This window comes from Centrocercus urophasianus, unplaced genomic scaffold (assembly GCF_019232065.1).
Source record: "Centrocercus urophasianus isolate 14NV4802_14NV808 unplaced genomic scaffold, USGS_Curo_1.0 seq_15, whole genome shotgun sequence".
In the NCBI taxonomy this organism is placed as follows: Eukaryota; Metazoa; Chordata; class Aves; order Galliformes; family Phasianidae; genus Centrocercus; species Centrocercus urophasianus.
In genome coordinates, this window is record NW_024884697.1 from 45,784,331 (window position 1) to 45,804,044 (window position 19,714).

Consider the following 19,714-nt stretch of genomic DNA (forward strand, 5'->3'; position numbering starts at 1 on the left):
TTTTTTTTTTTGCCTCCTTTTGCTTTCTTCTGCAGCCTTGTACAAGTAAAACTTTGCCAATTCATTCCTCTGCCTTCCAGAGTGCCAAAGGAAAAGAAGGAACAGCAAGCAGTAAGGATGGGAGGAGCCACTTTAGTGGGTTAGTAGCAGGTGAGTCGAGCTCCCTGCAGCAGCGTCAGAAGCGCTTGCAAGAGCATGGGAAGGAAAGGAGAGAGCTGCTGTCAAAAGGGACCTCTCAGGTACTGGGCAACACTGTGAGACTGGGCAGTGGAGGGCTGGCAGTTTCTGTTTTTATGCTAGATGGTATGACAAATGCAAATGTTCCAGTTAAGCTTCTGGTTTGCTGCTCAAATCAGCTGTATCAAAGGTTAACCTCTGTGGTTAATCAACTCCTTCTGCTCTCAGATTATTTCTTTGTCCCTAGATGGGACTCAGCGCTGACATTTTAAATAGAGTTGCTGTTTGTCATGATGTCAACAGCCTTGTGTTCAAATACTTTTTTATAATCCCCTTAGTGGCATGGCTCTTCCATCCCTCAGAAGTACACAGTTGTAAGATGATCTCAATGTTAATCTTTAAATAGAAAGATAAGAAATGCTGTTCCAAAAAATCATGCAGCACAGATTTCTGAATCTTTTCTGTCAGTTATATTCTCATGCTGGTTTGTGCACAGCAAAAAAAGTTACAAGCTTTCCTGGATAGGAGTGGAAATGTATCCCCACACAAAACTGCAAGGATCACCCCACATGAAGGATGTCCTGCTTTCTAGTATGGTGATGAAGGGGCCTGGAGCACCTCTATTATGGGGAGAGGAGGTGTGGGAGGCAAAGGGATGAGGCCAGACTCTTCTCAGCAGTGTGTGGTGATAGGACAAGGGGAAATGGCCACTAACTGAAGCATAGGAAGTTCTGAGCAAACGTGCAGAAGAATTTCTTCACGGGATGTGGGCAGCCTGTTCCAGTGCTCCAAAGGGGGTTGCAGTGTCTCTTCCTGTGGAGATGTTCAGGACCAGACTGGATGCCTGCCTCTGCAATCTGATCTAGGGAGCCTGCTTTGGCGGGGGGTTGGGCTCAGTGATCTCTAGAGGTCCCTTCCGGCCTCTACAATTCTGTGATTCTGTGATAATAAAACAGTGTCTGAAGTTAAACTGCTGAAGGTCAGTGGACTGCTGCTGTTCACCTGCATGTTGTCTGGCTTCCATGTGGTATTTTGAAACTGCACCAGAGGAACAATGGCATCATCTCAGCCATGTTTATACTGGCTAAATAAGTAAGTCCCCTGCAGGAGAGGTGGTGCTGAGGGACTGGCACTTATCAGCTGATATATGTGGCTGTTCTATATGAGGCACACTGCCTTGGAGAAATGTTATTCCATCAGAGTGTTCCAGGCTGTGTGAGAACTTTGTTCTTCATGACTTACCTGAAAGACTTCACTAAACACTAGTCAGAATGTTGCAGACCCTCCCCCCCCCGCCCACCAAATATCCTTTGACCTCCCTTTTGCTGTGATGCTCCAGGTTAAGGCAGCAATTTCCTGCCTTTGCAGAAGTTGTGTCTGGTCCTCCTGGCGAAGCTGATACTGTTTAGCTTACTGCTGTATACAGTGCATATAAGCAAAAAGGAAGCTGAAAGGCTGTACTGTTTTTTCTGACTTGAGTGCCATTCATTGCTAGTTATCTCCCCACTTTTAATTATTACAGAGTGAGGCACTCTTGGATTTGTTTCTCAGTCTTTTCCAGTTTTGTGAATTCAGATGATTTAATTATGCAGCGTTTGACCTTTTGCTCAAGATATGTCACTACTAACATATCCTTGACTTATTTATAGGGAGCGGAAATCCATTATCATGCAGATTCTTCAGGCATTTTTATCTTCAGAGAATGATGTAGATAAGGTTGTTTGCACATGTTTTACTGACTCGTGCTCTGTGTCCCCTCCTAGTGACAAACTGCTTTCATACTTGTGTGTGCCACGATGGATGTCTTGTCTCTCTTACATACCTTCAACTCCTAAAAATCCAGTTGTTCTAACACTGTCTGTCCTGTCAAAAAGATTTTGAGCTTCTGGACTTGTGTGTTGACTCTACAGTTGTCATTAGTTGGCTGCATTGACTGCCATGTTATGCACAGACTAAATACCTGTCAGACAAGCATAGTCCATCCACTGTGGCTTACCATCCTCTAAGAGCTTTTGTGAAGATTGTACTATATGTTATGAAGTCATAAGTAATTCTTGCTTTAGGCAGCATAGGTTGATGTTTGATTGCAAATCTGCTTGAATAGTGTCAGATGAGCCTGTGATATCAGCTGGGGTATCAGCTGAGCAGAGATGCTGCAGTTCCTTTGATCCTAATAGGAATCTGTATGACTGGGTACGTTGTGGGGGTGTATAAGAGACCCTACTGCCAAGGAGGTCATATCAAATGGGACAGTTGTGCAATTTGCTATCCCTGTGCTCAGGAAGGTCTGTTGGCAGAAAAGGACTTGAGCTGGCAGCACTTCTGTTTCAGTACAGAAGCTTCTTTGTTCTTTCTCCCAGTGAGCAGTGTGGCTGAAAAGCTTGACCTGATGCTGCCTCCTTGTATTTCACACGGGATTTCTTCCTACAGGTTCAGAGTGCTGAGAAGAAAGCAGATATTAGCGCATCTGAGCCAGAGCCATGTTCAGAGCCACAGGCTGACCAAGCAGAGACTTCAACCAAGATGCCTGCCAGTACGGAGTCTGTTGGGGTTCGGCAAGAGCAGCCTTTCATTGTCCTGAGCCAGGAGGAGTATGGGGAGCACCACTCATCTATTATGTACTGCAGGTAATAGGCTGGCAGAAGAGGGCTCTATCCTAGAAACCTCTCCAGAGGACCAGCCATGTCTGGCCTCTTTTTGCACTGAGAGTGGAGAAAGATTTTTGTGATAGGAGAATGTCAGTAGGGAGGAAATTCCCAGTGAAAGCACATCTGTGTTGCTTAAGAGCAAAGCATGCAAAATAGTGCAGTGAAATTCTGATGCCTACAACAGGAATTGGAGCCTGTGTGACCAGGTGAGAAAAGATTACTGGGATACATATTTGCATCTAAGAACTTCAGGGAGAAAAATATCCAATCCATTTCTTTCTGCACGTAGGGTTGATTGTTCTGGACGGAGGGTGGCCAGCTTGGATGTCGATGGTGTCATCAAAGTGTGGTCTTTTAACCCCATAATGCAAACTAAAGCTTCATCTATTTCCAAGTCTCCGCTGCTCTCTCTAGAATGGGCAACCAAGCGTGATCGGCTGGTGAGTAGCTTGTGTACATGAAGACTTGAGAGTCTCAGCTGATGGAGCTCTGTTGTTATGTTTCACACTACCTTCTAGGTGGCAACACTGCAGATAAAAACAGCGGAACAGTTAGTTTCCACTTAAGGGAGAATTGAAGCCCGTAGTCTAATAAAAGCCAGAGAGTGAGGTGTGTGCTTTGTGTATTGAGCACGAAATTCATTACTGCTTGCCCTGAAACATAACTTTCTGAGCTGTGGCATTTGAACAGGGCAGCTCCATTGAGAGAATTCACTTTCTGCAGGCTGTTGCTTGTATAGGCAGGCAGAGCCACAGCAGCCTGTGGGAACCTTGCAGCAGGGTGCTGTGGAGCTTCACTCGCACTCTGAGCCAGAAGCAGAAGAGAGAACAAGGGTGTGATGTTGGCGTCTTGGCTTGTGCAGGTGTGAAAATGGCTCCAGGCCACTTCTACACTGTTGTCTTCCACCGCTAGGGGTCAGTACTTGCATAAAGGCTTGAATGCTCGATAAGTATCACGGCTGTTTAAATGTTTCTTTCCCATAAACATTTTCCCTCTAATTCTATTACTAGAGAGGGTTTTAAATTATGTGCTGTCTATGCAGTCATTAGTATTTCTTCTGCTTGGGGGAATTTTTCCTTCTATAGAGAGGTTTTTCTCTGAAATATGTGGGGATACAGCAGCAATTCAGGCTCTGAAGGGAGAAGGCTTTGCTTGCTTCATTTTCCTTGAAAGTACATCCCTCCGTTACTTCATTTTTAAATTGCGACACCACTGGGAAAACATGTATGAGCCCTTCTGAATAATTTAATTCTTCTCTGGGTGAGAGGGTGCGGTTTCTTCTTGGCTTTCCCTTCAGATCAGATTGTTGATTCTGTGTTATTCTTTCGGTACTCCCATAGATGTTGAGACTCCATGTGGAATTAGCATCTTAAAATTTAGAACCACATTCCAGAAAGTGGCTTGTACTTCACCTCTTTGCTTATCAGGCCTTTTTCTCACAATGTCTGGAAAGGAAAGCAGTGTTTTTACCCCACTTCCTGTGGCTTTACAGTTGTCTTACTCAGCATGATATGCACAGAAAGACAGGATGTAGCTGCAGGAGTTATCTATAATCAAAATGCACGAACTGGGGGGAAAGAAGCATTATGGTGTTGGCAGTTACTGCATGGCATTGTTGTATGTTTCCCTCACACTCCTTCATCTGTTCCTTGCTGGTTTCAAGCTACTGCTTGGCAGTGGAGTTGGGACAGTTCGTCTTTATGACACTGAAGCAAAGAAGAATCTCTGTGAAATTAGCATTGATGAAGACATGCCCAGGTAACTATCAAATGCTGATTTATGTCTTTGGGTCTGTATGTATATATACACATGTGTACACATACATGCACGTACGTACATGTGTACGTGTTTTTGTAGACATGTATATTTATGTACCTGTATCTTGTTAGTTCTGATTGTACAAAGATATTGTAACTGCAGTACCTCTTAGTCTTTGGGCAGAAGGCAATCTCTGAGTGGAGTAAAATTGATCAGGTACACCGGAGAGACTCACAATTTGCCTAAGCACATGAATCATACCCTCCTTTACAGTGCATGTATAGAGATAGAGGACCCCTCTTTCATGGCAGAATGAGGAGCTGAATAGCCTTCCTGAGGCTGTTGCTGGAGAGAAGCATTTCACACTCTCTGCTGTATTTCAGAATCCTGTCGCTTGCCTGCAGTCCAAGTGGTGCTTCCTTTGTCTGTTCTGCAGCAGCCCAAAGCCCCATCTCCCACATGGACTTCTCAGTAGTCACCTCTGGGGGCAAAAGCATGAACCAAGTTCCTGGGAAGCTGTTGCTGTGGGACACTAAAACAATGAAGCAGCAGGTACTTGCTGGGTTCCTTTCCTTTCTAGGTCTGCTTGCTGAGAATGAATATCTCCTGTTCTAATGTGTAGGCTTTCTTTCTAAATTACTCTGACTTGCACTGTGGTTTGAGCATGGTGAGCTTTAGCTGTTCATCTCCATCTAGCATGCTCCAGGACTGCTGTAGACAAGTTTCAGTTGTATGGCAGCTGGTCGCTATCTTCAGAACTCTTCTAGCCATGTATTCAAGTGCCTCTCAACCTGTGTTGTTTGTTTGTTTTTAAAGTTAAGAACTGCTTTCTGAGAATTAGTCTTACATCATCTCTGTTGGATCAGATTCTGGCAGTGAATCCTGGTCCCGTCCCTCACTTTTGACCTGTGCTTTCCCTGATGCATAGGAGAATGAAACACACTTGCACTAGTGTCTGCCAGAAGCTGGTTTTGCAGCTTTAAGGACGTTTTCAAGATAGCTGCATCTTGGCTGAGGTAAACTGTTGATCAGACGTCACAGTTAAATGCAGCTGCCAACCCTAAAGTCTGTGGTTGTGAAAGGTATAGGAGTTCAAACTGCAGGAGCTCTTGTTATTTGATACCATCTTCCTTCCCTCCCCTGGAGTGTAGCTGCTTAGCATTTCAGATCCATTAGAGGCTTTTAGGCGTTCATATAGACTTTCCCTTCTAGTTGCAGTTCTCCCTGGAGCCTGAGCCTATTGCTATTAACTGCACAGCCTTCAACCACAATGGCAACCTGCTGGTCACAGGGGCTGCGGATGGGATTGTTCGTCTCTTTGGTATGTTGGAACTGAGTGGTGAGGTGGTCTCTTGATGTCACTTGCTGGCTGCGAAGCTCCAGCATCCTTCTCTTTTCAGGAGGGAGACAACAGTGCATTGTGACCAAATGTTAAGCTGGAAGTTGTTTTCTGTCCTTCACAACCACTCTCAGGGGTAAATTGACAAACTTTCCCTTGAGGACATTGTGTGAAAGCCCTAATAGTGCTGGATTTGTTTCCTTCCTGCTGAGGGGGAGCAAAGCTAACTTGCATTTGGGTCATGTCATGTTGGATGTGCCAGAGGCTGCCCTGAAAGGATTACTGATTGAAGGCAAAGACTTCATGCAGGTCTTTCTTCATTGGACAATTTCAGTTTCTCAGATTCTGGCCTCTTTAGTTTATCCTTGTGAAAAAGGCAGCTGGAGCCTTCCTTCTTTGTGAGAAAGGATCTGCTTTTGCCACAGTGGCTGAGCTGTGAGGGTAGGTGTGAGGACAGAGGTAGCAGCAGCTGTGGGAGCGAATAGGATTGCAAGGGCAGGAGAATAAAGGTGGCAGTGTCTTTTGGTACAGAGTGAGTGCAGTTGACACTGAGCACTAAAGCTGGAGGAGGCAGTGGCCAGTTATAGACGGTGACTGTAGTCAGTGGAATTGAAAGCTACTCACTGGAGAATAAAGATAGGATGCTCTCAGGCTGGATTGTGCGCCCACTGTCTGGAGTAGCGGGCTGGGATAGTGTCCTTATTAATGTAAATGGTCTCTCCTCACCCCAGCTCTGTGTGAGTACTGGGAATGTTTCAGTACTGATTCTTCCCTCAGATATGCAGCAGCATGAGTGTGCCATGAGCTGGAAGGCACATGATGGAGAAGTCTACTCCGTTGAGTTCAGCTATGATGAGAACACTGTCTACAGCATAGGCGAGGATGGCAAGGTGAGCTCTAGGTGACTTGCATTGGTCAGCTGGTGTAAAGAACCCTTTGTAAGTCCACTCTTTTAGGTGTTTTTATTGTTATCCATACCATGTGAATCTGCAGGCTGGTAACCACATTCATATGTGCAGAGCACCACCCAGCTTCATTTATTATCTGTAGAGATGGTGGCCAGAAAGTGCATTAGCAGCTGAAGATGCTTTGGACTTTGCATGCAAACCCTGCTCTTGGTGAAACATTTCCTTCCTAGGGAATCCAGGCAAAGATGACCTTTCTGTGCCCCTGAAATCACCGTATTTAAGGTCTGAGACATCCTGGGGAGCAGATCCTTGTTAACTTAGCATGAACTTCCTTGCAAGTAACTCTCAATTGCTTATAACAAATGCTTCAATTTCTGTAGTTCCAAAGTCTCTAGCAATAGAGATTTGGCTCAGGCCAAAGACGTTTTATGGTGACATGGGTCCTTGACTGGTGAAAGTTCAGTGAAATCCCAGCAGGATCCTGCCTGTACTATGGAAGTATTCATATGCAATAGTGCTTATGAAATATAATGCCTATGTGTGCCTGGGTGGTAGGCACGCTTGCTGCCTTTGCATCCCATGTTTTGTAAATATAGCCACTTAGAGCTGTGAAAATGCTGTCTTCTGTTTGTGTGAGATATCCCCCCTCTCTTAAAAATGGTGAATGGCCCCTCTATATTCCAGTCAATTTAACTATGGGCTTTTATAATTTATTTTTTTTCTATTCTAGTTTATTCAGTGGAACATCCACAAAAGTGGCTTGAAGATCTCAGAGTATGCTCTTCCCAGTGAAGCTACAGGTCCCTTTGTGCTGTCTGGATACAGTGGATACAAACAAGTCCAATTCCCACGAGGAAGACTTTTTGCCTTTGACTCTGAGGGGAACTATATGCTGACATGTTCTTCAACTGGGGGAGTCATTTTTAAGGTAAGTCCACAAAATGATGAGAAACTCCCTTTTGCATCCAAGCACTTGTAACAAGGCTGCAACTTGCCTACCTCTGCTTTGTGAAACTTGCTGTTCAGTTTGATGTGTGGTGTGTACTGCATGCATTTTGGCATTGTGTGCTGTTCAAGCAAGTGTTTGAACTCCAGGAGTGATATTCTTTGTTGCTAAGTGCCCAAGACAAAAGTTTGTTTGTTTGTTTGTTTTTAATTTATTGACTATGACTGTTCCAACTGCTCATCTGTAATCTGCATCATGTGCTTGCTATGCTAGTCCCAGACTGATTATTTCCTCGTCATGTGTACGCAGCACTGAAGTAAGAACAAGCCTGAATGGTTTCAACACAAACTGATCACAGCCTACCTTCTTTTGAGTCAGTGCACATCAGAATAAGCCATTATGTGTCAGTTTAAATAGAATTCTTACTTAGCAGCTGGGACATTCAGAGCACCTTCATGAACATGAGCTACAGCTTAAACTTGCCTGTTCCTCACAACTCTGCTCTTAGCCTGTCTTGTTCAGCTGCTATAGCTTAGCTGATGTCAGAAGCTGAGCTGTTTAAAATCATGTGCTTCTGTCTTGAGATGGAAAACTCATTTCCTCGTGTGCTACGTAAATATAAGCATACACAATTAAAGAGGAAAAAGTATGCTGATAGGGATATGGAGTATGTAGTAGGCTTTGGGTTCTTCTGTGGATACACTGCCCATGCTGCAGCAGCTTGCCTCATTAAATTCTTATACTTTTCTTGTAGTTAAATGGTGAGGACAAGGTCCTGGAGAGCTGCCTTTCCTTGGGAGGACACCGAGCTCCTGTTGTCACAGTGGACTGGAGCACAGCCATGGACTGTGGGACTTGCCTCACTGCCTCTATGGATGGGAAGATTAAGTTAACAACCCTACTGGCTCAAAAGTCTTAATTGGAGCTGTGTTGAAGGAAGAGAGCAGCAGAATTGGAAGGAAAAAAAACGAGCAAACAAAAAAGTGTTAACTCCACAGGAACAAACTGCATGGGAAAGAAGGCATGCCACAGTCACTCTTTTCATTTTAGCTTTTGCCTCTTGGCAGATATTAAATACACATGCCAAACCACTGTGCGACAGAATGCCAATATGGGTCTCCTTCAGTGGCAGCAGTGAAAATAGAGCTTCACTGACCCCTTATGGCAGCTGGACTCCCTCTTCTAGGGGGGTCTCAACGTAGCACATGGTTAGGAGGCTGCTGGAATCATGTCAGGGGCTATGTAGACAGAGAAACTGGAGAAGGCATGCATGAGGCAGCACTGTGTGTGGTGAAATGGATGGCTCAAACTGGAAAAACCAGTGCAGAACCAGAGTATTATTTGGGTTTAATATTTTTTCGTTTTGTGTTGTTGTTTTTCATAAAAAGAAGATACTCCCTTGCATTTGATTCCTGTGCTCTGTTTGTCTATTGCTGCAAAGTGTGGAGGATGGCTGAGGCAGAAATGTGCCAAGAACAGGCTCCTATGTGGAGAAAAGACTATTTTGTTTTCACCAAGTGCTTCCTGCACTGACAGTCTCTCAGTAGGGACTACCAGTACCAGTCATTGAGGAGCAAAAATAGCTGCGTTGCTTGGATGTATTGTGTTCTTTGGCAATTGCAGAAGGGATCCTGAGTCAGACCTTCTGAAATGCTTGCATTAGAGATCAGAAACTACGTAATGCCTGATGTATTTCATGGTGGATAAGAAGACCAGAACCTGCCTGTTCCTTCATAGTGCTCTATTACCAGAGCTAGCTCCTAAGATACTAAGTAACAGTTGAGTCAGGGAGAACAAGTGCTTGAATGGAAGGGCTGGGTGGATTCAGTCAGTTGATGCTTCTGGAGAGTTGATAAATAGCTGGTCTATCAGCCAAATGGGGGATGTGCTGATCTGCAGAAATTAGCTGGGTAGCAGGGCGTAGCTTCTGGGTTAATAAGATGTCAGTGTGATTATTTTTTTTATTTTTTTTTAAAGAAAAGAATGCTCTTCTAATCTCTGTTTCTGAAGTCAGAGTGTCTTTGTGCAGTGGAATAGATGAGTGAGTGACATTTGAGTGGAGGTGGCTGGAAATAAAAGCCTCTTGTTTTGCTGAGGAACAGAAGAGATGGGACTGCAGCCAGCTCCTAGACCAGGCAGTAGTGACAGCAGCCTTTTCTACAGGCAGCAAACTCAGTGGAAGGACTGGCCAGAGGCTTCCTACCCAGCTTTGGGATAGGCAGGGCAGGAATGAGGCATTACCGTACGGCAACGGTATCCAGGAAAAAAAAAAAAAGCCTACAGCACGTTGGTGGTGCGTAGCGTGAGGCGGGCCGGGAGGGGACAGCCTCGAGCCGTGCCGCGGCGCGCAAGATGGCGGCTGCACACAAGATGGCGGCGGCGCGGCGACGGCGGCTGTTGCCCGCCTGGATGGAGGCGGCGGGAGAAGGCGAGCGGCGGGCGGGGGGGCCGGGCCGGGTCGGGCGGCGGCGGCGACAGAAAGCGGCGGCGGAGCCCAGGTAGTGCCGCCGGGTGGGGAGAGGGGGGGGGGGGCCGGAGCGCTTCCCGCTATAAACCGTCCCCTTGCGATGCCCAGGGCGGCGACCGTGTACTGCATGAACGAGGCGGAGCTGGTGGACGTGGCGCTAGGGGTGCTGGCCGAGGTGAGCCCGCGGCTTCCCTTCATCCTGAGCGCAGCGGCCTGGCCGTGGCTGAGGCCCGCAGGGGCAGCCTTTTGGCGTGGCCCTGCGTGGGGGGGCAGCTGACGGTCCTTGTGTCAGAGCTTGCAGCGTAAGGGAGCTGAGGAGGAGGCCTGCAGCGGGAGCCAAGAGGAGCAGGACCTTCATCAGCAGGTGGAACAGGAGCTCCAGGCAGCACCGAGCCAGGCTCCCGAAGGCACAGCCAGCATGAAGGAAGGCAGCCACCACAGCCCGGGCCCCCCATCTTCTTCTGGTGCTGGCACGGGTGCAGAGAGGACTGGCCTTGATGACTCTGATGATGATGCTCTGAAATATGTCAGGGAGATCTTCTTCACTTAGCATTGCCTCTACACAGCTGTGCAGGCAAGGACAGGATTAAGAGAGCACAGCCCCTCAAGAAGGAAAATTGGATGCCCTCAGATAGGGCATTCCTGGGTCAGGTGTCAGGCAGTGTCCTGCTGGTCTCCCTTAACCTCCCATCTTGTCACTGTGACGCTACAAACCCTCACAAACAGCAACAGAGGGAGTGGAGAAATGTTACTGTGTAAACTCAAGGATAGTGAAGTATGCTGGACACTAATGGGAGCCTGGGCTGAGTCTGAGGTCATCATGAGCGCCAAGCTTGTGTTGGATGGGACCGAACACAGGGCAGTAAAGGAGGGACTGCATACTTGCTATGGGCATGAACTGCTAAGCTGTGGACCAGCAGCCCACCTGTAAGTGGGATTCCTTTGATGCCAGCTGCTAGAAAAGTCAAGGTTCAGCTCGCAGTAAGAACGTCCCAAGGAAGATCGATACCAGCAAGGTGGTTCATGTGATGTGGGCAAGAGTGGTAACTCATGCACCCATGTTACTTCGAATAAAGATTTGGAGAAACAAACTATTTTGTAAGTACCTGCTTAGCTCCAGGGGAGAAGAACTAAATAAACTTTTTTTTCTTGTTTTTACTTGGCTTACAATTTCAAAACCCAAAAGCAGCTCTCAGGGAGCTGGGGAAGAGAATCTAGGAAAAGAAAACTCAAAAGTGGAACTTATGGGCTGAAAAAAATTATTTAGTAAGACAAAAGAGAAAAGGAAAATAACACAATAGTAATGTATATTTACAAAACAAGGGATGTACAGTGCAATTCTTTGCTTCCCAATGACCAATGCCTAGACAGTCCCCTAGCAGCAGCTGTCCCCCGCCCAGCTCCCTGCTGCAGTCACATATCACTACCTGAACATATCAGTTACTGAGTTACTTTTGAAGTTCCCTTGGGCTAAATTTAGGTGAAACAACAGCAAATTATCAGTTAAATATTTCTTTGTATCTCACTGCAGCCTGTAGCACAAGATGCAAAGTACTTCTATATCTGTGTGGCCTCCAGTTTAATTTGAAGTTGTAGCCACACTGTCCGTTGTCACGTTGGTCACGTAGGCCTCTTTTGCAGCTGGGCAACTTGCCTAGACTTGCTCAGGGGGGGTAGGACAGTCTGTCTTCTGATGCCACACCCTCTGGCAAGCTTCTTTCCCTGGTTCTGACTGCAAAATAAGCACATGATTTCCACTCGTGCAGCTAAGCAACGCACCCATAGTTGAGAAAGTGAAACGTTTTTAGAGGTTTTCCATAGTATTTTATAGTATGGGATATCCCTTTGATCAGTTCAGGGCAGCTCTCCTGGTTCTGACCCTTCCTAGCTCTGTGCTTCCTAGCCCTCAGTCCCCTTGCTTGGCCTGGCAGAGAAGCTGAAAAACTGAAACATCTTCAGCTCTGCACAGCACTACTCAGCAGCAATTGAGACATTGGTATGTAATCGAAATTGTTTTTATCCTAAAGCTAAAACACAGCATTGTAGCAGATACAGTGAAGAAAATAACTGTCCTAGCTGAAACCAGGACACTGGATGTGAACGCTTGGAATAAAGATCCTGCCAGTGATTAAAGCTGTAGCATGATTACTGTTATAAATCACATCATCCTGCATCTCAGTTTCAGATTTTAATGGGCAAGGCCTCCTCAGTGAAAGGGCTTTGATGTAGCTTCATGTGCTTGGCCCAGATGGTGTACATAGTGACAGTGAGAATCTGGAGCAGAATCAGAGCCAGAATTCCAACCAGTGCCAGAAAACCCCCAGTGAAATCGGAGGGGTGAATCCATGGTGAAGTTTGGAGGAGAAATATACCCAGACCTCCAGATAGGAGTAACATTTTGGTGATGAGTATGATGAGCAATCCCCTCCAGCCCTTTACCTTGTTCGTGCACCTCACGTTTGCAAGGAAAAGGGGGTAGAAGAAACTGATGACTGAGCAGATATAGACACAAACCCTGGCCAGTGCTATTCCAAGCCAGCTGATGCCCATGGCCTGCAGATGGCTGACTTCCAGGCATTGCAGCTTCCCGGCCGTCTCGTTCCAAAGGCAGAAGTTGTAAAAGCCAATGCGTTTGCTGGGGAGGTTGACCAGGTTCCCTGCTTCCACCAGCAATGCGTAGATCATCAGTCCCAATGTCCCGACAACCTCCAGGACAGTGAGTGCACAGAGCAGGTGCCCCATGTACCTCCAGCACAGCAGAGCCATTCCATGGCCCACATGCTCTCTTGATACCATGGTGAAGCCTGCTGTGGGGCCACTTGCTGCAAAACATGAAGTGGGGGGTGAACACTTTGCTTATAGTACATGGTATCTTTCCAAGGAGAGCTCTGTGCCTGTCACAGAGAACCCAGCACTTCCCCTGCACATGGAGCTCAAGTGTTTCTGCCCTGCTCTGGCTGTGCTTCCCAATGTATTAGAGGAGATGGGAGATGAGACCAGTGCTGTTCCCTTATCTCTACACGTGCCCCATGTGCCATAGCCTCACATTGAACAAGAAAGGAATGTGTCAGCAGGCAAGAGAAGCAATGCAGCCCAGTAAGGATGGGGTTAAGAGCTATCCTGGGAAAATGCTTCTTATTTAATTCTGGTCAGACGAGGACATCCCTTGTGATCTTTGGACGGCTGAGCAGAATGCAGGCATGAAAGAGTCTGAAGTGCAGCTTTACCCCCAGTCCCTACAGCCCTGGTACACCTGATACCACTAGTGCCCCACTTTCCACATGCCCCCAAGGGCCCTGCATCCCCTTGAAGATCTGAGCACAGCAAGGCCAGTCACCCTCACCCCTGTCCCCACAGGAAGGCAAGAATGATGTACCTCTGCCCTGGTTGCCTGAGGAGCAATGCCTACACAGGTGGGCAGCTGTGACATCACCAAGGGGTACCCCAGACCCAGCTGCATCTGCCCACCCACATCTGCTGGGGCCCAGGGAGGTGGATGCAACAGACAGACCTACAGCCGCCGTCTTCCTCCCTCCTCTGGCTGGTAGCTTGGTAAATGCAATTGCCTGCTGCTCTCCCAGAAGTGCAGACTGTCCTCAGTGCCTTCCTGCAAGCTGCTGTTTCATGCTGAAAAACAGGGAAGTGCCATCAAGAAAGGGCATTGCTGGCTGCAGAGGCAGACAGCATTGCAGTACCTGCAACCTTGGTCTGTGCAGGAGCACCAACACGGGGTAAGGAGCTCAAGATCTCCTATAAATCATTTACCAGTTCCATCAAGGAGCTCACAGTGTGGTCCTGCTATCTCCTCTCCGCTGTCAATTGTGCTAAGGTACATCATCCCAATATCCTGGGTGTCCACAGCCAACCTTCCTACACTTACCCTGTATGCATTCCCACCCCATGGACACTTGTGGATTTGGTACAGTCTCTCTGAGTTTTCAGAGCACTTTGAAGGACTTTGCTCACACCTCTGCCCAGTGTCTGGCTGCACTGCTGGTGACTGGAAACCCTTCAGCATCCCCCTCCCACTCACCTGCATGTTTGAGAACAGGACACCTACACTAAACGTGTACAGAGATAAAAAAAAAATCATAGGATCACAGACTTGTTTGAGTTGGAAGGCACTCTTAAAGGTCATCCAGTCCAACTCCTCTGCAATGAACAGGGACGCTATGGTTAGATCAAGTTGCCCAAAGCCTGGTCCAGCTTAATTCCATTTCAGACTTCTCTCCCCCTGCTACAGTTACAGCCAGGAGGAATACTCACAGCATGGAGAGAGTCACAGGATCCAAACAGGTCTGCCCCTTCCACAGGTCAGTGCCTCACTTCTTCTTGTGGCCTCCCTTGGAGCTCTTCATGGCAGGCTTCTGGAGAGGCTGGGAGGCCACACGGAGGATTCCTGGTGTTCTGAACCTACTACAAAGACACAAACATAAACACTTGAGCTGGAAGGGACTTTAAAGACCATCTGATCCAACTGCTTCCTTGTAGGTGTCCCAATGAACAGGGACACCTACAACTGATCAGGGTGCTCAGTGTCTGGCCCAAGACCAGGATGATATACAGTAAGAGTAAAATTTCATCAGAAATACCTGACAAACCCCTTGATAACTCAGTAAGAATGGCAACCACTGCCATCGAAGCAGACTGATGCATTAGTTTCACAAAAACAAGGTCAAATATCCCACTCCTTTTATGGTTTTGTTATTCTTTTTATGTTTCAATAGGAAAATGTGAAAAAAAGTGCCTAATATGCATTAAATATATTTCCTATTTTATACATAGCTCAAGGCAAGTCCTCTTCACACAGTGCAGCCCCAAGGTTGGACATCCATGCTCTACACAAATGTCCTAAGGAAGGCAGGCTTGTAGAAGCATGGGGTTTCTGCTTAATCATCCCATGTCATCTTCTATTCCCCACCCCCAAACAAACAAACAAACAAACAAGCCTACCAGGAATTAAAAGTTGTTGTATCACATTTGCCACACAAGGAAGCAAATTTAGATGCCTAGCAGGTTCATGCACAGGTATTGCAGAGGCAGAGGAGAGCCAGCTCAGGGTGCCCATGCTGCTGAGTGATTGCTGCAGGTATGATGCACCTTGGAACCGCTGGTCCCTGCCCTCTCCTCTCCTTGCAGACTCTTAGGACCTATTTGTCCCTCCTCAGGCAGATTTAGCTTTGCAGCCTCCCACTGTCCACAGATCTGCCTGTGTTGGTGCCCCGTGCTAGCTGGATAGTGCATAACTAAGCAAAAGCACATAGCCTGGATATGAAGCCAAGGCTTGGCAGCCTGCCAGAGGGGCAAGAGTAGTGTTGGTGAGCCCGCAGCCTGGTCCCAGCTGCCTTGGAGGCAGCCTGACTGAGAAGCTGGGATAAACAGGAAAGAACTGTCACCCACATACAGCTGGGGCCTTTCACAGACAGCTCCTTTGCCTCTCAGCCAATGACTTTTGAACAGGAGAGTCTATGGCTCTATCACAGTGGTGCAAGAGAGCAACCCATGTATGGCCAGCCCCCAGCTGGCTCTGCTCCGTGCGGTGGATGCTGCTGGAGCTCCATGCCTCAGCTCTGTGTATTGGGCCCTGGAGCTGCCTGGGGTATTTGTGCAACACAGGGCTCATTGGGATGCTGCTATCAGGAAGGCACATGCCTTCCCAGTCTCTGTTTGCAGTCAGGGAACACCTTCCCCTCAGCGAGCTGCAGGTGGGCAAAGGGAGCAGGACAGGAGGCATGCAGCTCTGGCTGAGTGTGGCCTAGGGGGAGGGAGAGCCCATGGTGATCCTCATGCAGGGGCACACAGCTGTGCAGAGCCTAGAATCAAGAGGCTGGCAGTCCCTTGCAGCAAGGAAAGGGAGGAGCTGTTCCCTCCTCTATGTTAGCACCTGACTGCACTGCTTGTTCCCGTGGTAGCTCCCCTCATTGCCATGGCATTGCAGGGGTGGGGGACACCGCTGGAGGATACTTACAGGTTGCCCATCAGGATGAGTGCGGAGCTGAAACAAGCTGCAGAGCAGATCCTGTGTGTGGCTGCTGCCAGGTCCTGTGCTATCTGAGCTCTGACGTACAACCCCTGTTACACAAGGCTTTATGCCTTCTGCTTTCTGTTTTGGTTTAGAGGGTTCTGGGATCCTGACGCCGTGCTCCTCCCAGATACTGCGTCAAAAAAATGTGAGAGGAAAGAACATGAGCCAAGTCACCACTGTCTCAGCTGGGTGGAGAGTTGCACTTTCCTTTCCTGGCCCAGCCAGCTGTTGTGTATAACTGACTGAGTAATGGGAATTGTGCTGCTAAAGTGGCTTGGGCAGCTGTGGGGGCCGAGAGGAGTTTGCTTCTTGGAATACTTCTGTAGAGGTGACCATCTGTAGCTGTGGTGTGGATGTTGTGAAGCTTGCATCACCAGTTCTCCCGTGTTTTTGAATTCCTGGTGAGTCACTCACACTCACACTGGTGAGCAAGCGGAGCAGAAGTTGCCAAGAAAAGATTTTTGGTTTTTGGCAAGAAAAGAACTGGGTTTTTGACAAGAAAATAACTGTTTTTTTGGAAGAAGAGATCTAGGTTTTTGGCAAGAAAATATCTGGGTTTTTACATCTAAAGTTGCCTATTCAGCGCCCGTGTGCAAAACCACTTCCTTCTCTCACACCCCATTTCTGATCCCTTTTTGTATTTGTGCTTCTGTCAGCTTCTGCTTTGCAGCTTGCCCCCTGGCTAACATCGTCTCTGCCAAGCTGCGGTTTGCAATGTGTGTGATGTCATTTTGGAGTTAAGGATATGGATTATGGTGGTTTCGATCTCAAGTGGATTGGCAAGGATTTTGGTGGGGGAAATCAGAGGGAAAGGGCTTGCAGTAAATAACCTCTAGCAGGCTACAGCTGCTGAGCTGACTGGAAAGGGAAACCTTGGAGGTGAGCATGGCCATCATCTCACACTGTGGTTGCCCGCTGGGGAATTGAGGAATGGGCAGAGACCGCTGAAGTGAAACCTCAGTTCCAGTCAGGATGACTGCCACAGTGGACCTGCTCTCTCAGCTAACCAGGCCATGCTTGTCATGTCACAGCACTTCTCTGGAGCCACTGTCCTCCAGGGGGTGGCTGATACCCTCCCCATCTTCTGCACCTCAGCCCTCATGAGCGTGAAACCTGGCCATGCGTCCTGGCTTTAGTCTTTGCATATGCCTCTATCTGTCTGGTCTTCTCTTCCCTGCTCAGGGTAATAAATCTAGCATTTGGCAATGTTACCCTTGGAATGTGGCATCTTTCGGGCCCTAACTGGTTTCCAGATTGCGTACTGATGGCAGGTTGTTCCTCAGTGATCCCTGAGGAGTTTTCTGTCTTTTCCCCTGCAAGGCCTTGGGCTCTGGTGCTTATAATGCCTCCTGGAATCGTAAGGCAGCCAGCAGGGAGAGGTCCAGTCAGCCTCTGTCTCAAGACTTGTCCTTAGTCGTAGCTGCCCTAGAATCATAAAATCATAGAATATCCTGATTTGGAAGGGACCAGTAATGATCTTTGAGTCCAATATCTGGCTCCACACAAGGACTGGCCAAAAATCAGACCATATGTCTGAGAGTGTCCAGACTCTTCTTGACCTTATTCTGGAGGACTCCTTCCACACCTTCAGCTGTCTTTCTGGCAGCTTTTTTTCTTTCACTTCCTTCTCCTTCCAGGCTTTCAGGCAGTGGAAGATGGTGCCTCAAGGCTGTGCAGACAACGATGCATCGTTGTCCCTTGGGCATCTTACAGGTGTCTCCTGGCTAGCTCTCTGACTCCATACACCCAAATTCTATCTGATTGTTATAAGAACTAACATTTATACAAATCTTTGTATGTGTATCCTTAAGATAAAGCAAATCTGTACTTTAAGTCAGGATGGTCTTCCTTGGGTTCATGAAAGGCAGGTCATGCTTGACTAACCTGATCTCCTTTTATGATTGAGTGACCTACCTGGGGGATGAGGGAAAGGATGTTGGTGTAGTTACTTAGACTTCAGCAAAGCTGCTCCCACAGTATTCTTCTGGAGAAGCTGCAGCTCATGGTCTGGGTTAGTATACTCTTTGCTGGGTTAAGTATTGACTGGATGGCTGGGCGCAGAGAGTGGTGGTGAATGGAGTTAAATCCAGCTTGTGGTCATGAGTGGTGCTCCCCAGGGGTTGGTGCTGGGGCCCGCCTTGTTCAGTATTTTTAATGGAGACCTGGATGAGGGAATTGAGTGCACCCCCAGTAAGTTTGCAGGTGACATCAATTTGGGAGGCAGTGTCAATCTGCCTGAAGATATGGAGGCCCTTCAGAGGGATCTGAGCAGGCTGAGGCCAATGGGATGAAGTTCAATAAGACTAAGTGCCGGTCCTGCACTTTGGCCGCAACAAACTCAGGCAATGCTACAGGCTTGGGGCAGAGTGGCTGGAAGACTGTGTGGAGGAAAAGTTTCATTAACAGTAACAATCGAAAGTAAAGCACGGGTGACCTGGGACTTTCAAATGTTTTGCTTATTTTAGCAGCTGTTTTAAAAGTAAGCTACTTTTAAAAGTAGCTCTAGTATACTAGAGTCTCAGAAGTTGGGAATGACCCTGGTACCGATTCCTAAGGGAATCTCCACAGGAGAACTGTGTTGTCTTATTTGAATTATGTTATTGGAAGAACTTCTCAGCTATATGGAGTACTGCCCCTTTGTCATCTACCTGAAGGATTACTGTGAGAGTTCATAGGCTGGTGAGAAAAGAGGTTAGAGTTAACATTTTTCCACACTGTTTGTAAATCCCTTTTATTTGGAAGAAATGATAATATTACAAATTTTATCTTGTCTGTAATCTGCTGGTAACTAAAAAGAAATAAATCTTAGTGAAACTGAACCAAGTGTATGCTTCTCTTCCTATAGCTATCATGGTGAGGCAACTGAGAAACTAAGACCTTGTCTTGGACTTCAGTCCATGGTAGTGCAAAGCTAAATGGCTTTGTGTTGTCTGCATGTCTGCTGAATTTAGGACTCTGTGAGGCTGAATCCTATTCCCTTTGGATATCAGATGTGGCCAGTTCTTCCTTCTTGAAGAGAAAAATATTTATTTATTTTTATTTATTTATTACTGGCAATTCTAGCTCAGCTCCTCTCAAATGCTAAAAACTTGATGGCCGTGATTACACATTACAACGGAGTACGCAGTAAAGACAGAGATGAGGTAGAGTGAGGAAGCCTGCTAATCTGCTTAAGGGACAATCCTAAGTACCACACAATATAAAGGAGACAAAACTTAGTACCTGCTTAAAGAAGCATATTTTTCATCTCTTCTTCCAGATGTCTGTACAGTGCTGCACACCTTAAGACAATGCAAACCATGCAGACATATGACTATAATGAGTAAAATGTTACCCAGATACATAAGGACACATGAATGGCCATACTGGCTTAGAACAAGGGACCACTTTTCACAGTAGTCTGTCTCCTAGGTGACTCTGATTCTGTGTGGATGCTGAGCAAGGAC

The 19,714-nt window shown here is 47.1% G+C and overlaps 3 protein-coding genes and 1 long non-coding RNA gene across 4 annotated transcripts in view; 2 read left to right on the forward strand and 2 right to left on the reverse strand.

Moving 5' to 3' along the window:
- The window catches only part of WDR91 (WD repeat domain 91), a 15,006-nt gene extending 5,828 nt beyond the window's left edge, over positions 1-9,178 (forward strand). The window contains exons 7-15 of the mRNA XM_042815985.1: positions 81-239; positions 2,608-2,804; positions 3,115-3,265; positions 4,489-4,583; positions 4,967-5,135; positions 5,796-5,904; positions 6,700-6,812; positions 7,561-7,758; positions 8,531-9,178. Of these exons, the coding sequence (XP_042671919.1) occupies positions 81-239; positions 2,608-2,804; positions 3,115-3,265; positions 4,489-4,583; positions 4,967-5,135; positions 5,796-5,904; positions 6,700-6,812; positions 7,561-7,758; positions 8,531-8,695 (1,356 nt within the window). The 3' untranslated portion in view covers positions 8,696-9,178. The remainder of the gene's footprint in view (positions 1-80; positions 240-2,607; positions 2,805-3,114; positions 3,266-4,488; positions 4,584-4,966; positions 5,136-5,795; positions 5,905-6,699; positions 6,813-7,560; positions 7,759-8,530) is intronic.
- Positions 9,179-10,128: 950 nt separating this feature from the next.
- On the forward strand, positions 10,129-11,401 carry CYREN (cell cycle regulator of NHEJ). The gene is made up of 3 exons (XM_042816279.1): positions 10,129-10,274; positions 10,352-10,418; positions 10,536-11,401. Exons 1-3 carry the CDS (start codon positions 10,129-10,131, stop codon positions 10,791-10,793), a joined length of 471 nt encoding a protein of 156 aa, XP_042672213.1. The 3' UTR covers positions 10,794-11,401.
- Positions 11,402-11,533: 132 nt separating this feature from the next.
- Positions 11,534-13,749, reverse strand: TMEM140 (transmembrane protein 140; the record flags this gene model as incomplete). The annotated part of the gene is made up of 2 exons (XM_042815902.1): positions 11,534-13,065; positions 13,620-13,749. Coding segments are annotated over 2 exons (771 nt in total), but the record flags the coding sequence as incomplete, so codon positions are not given.
- A 5-nt stretch (positions 13,750-13,754) lies between these two features.
- Positions 13,755-16,341, reverse strand: LOC122159094. The gene is made up of 3 exons (XR_006168382.1): positions 16,212-16,341; positions 14,510-14,659; positions 13,755-13,870 (listed from the first exon to the last, which is right to left on the reverse strand). It is a non-coding gene; the product is annotated as an uncharacterized LOC122159094 (long non-coding RNA).
- Between the last annotated feature and the right edge of the window lie 3,373 nt (positions 16,342-19,714).

Coding starts and splice junctions, on each gene's coding strand:
- CYREN (XM_042816279.1), top strand. CDS start 10,129: ATGGCGGCTGCACACAAGATGGCGGCGGCGCGGCGACGGCGGCTGTTG. Junction 10,275..10,351: donor AAAGCGGCGGCGGAGCCCAG/GTAGTGCCGCCG, acceptor TGCGATGCCCAG/GGCGGCGACCGTGTACTGCA. Junction 10,419..10,535: donor CGCTAGGGGTGCTGGCCGAG/GTGAGCCCGCGG, acceptor TCCTTGTGTCAG/AGCTTGCAGCGTAAGGGAGC.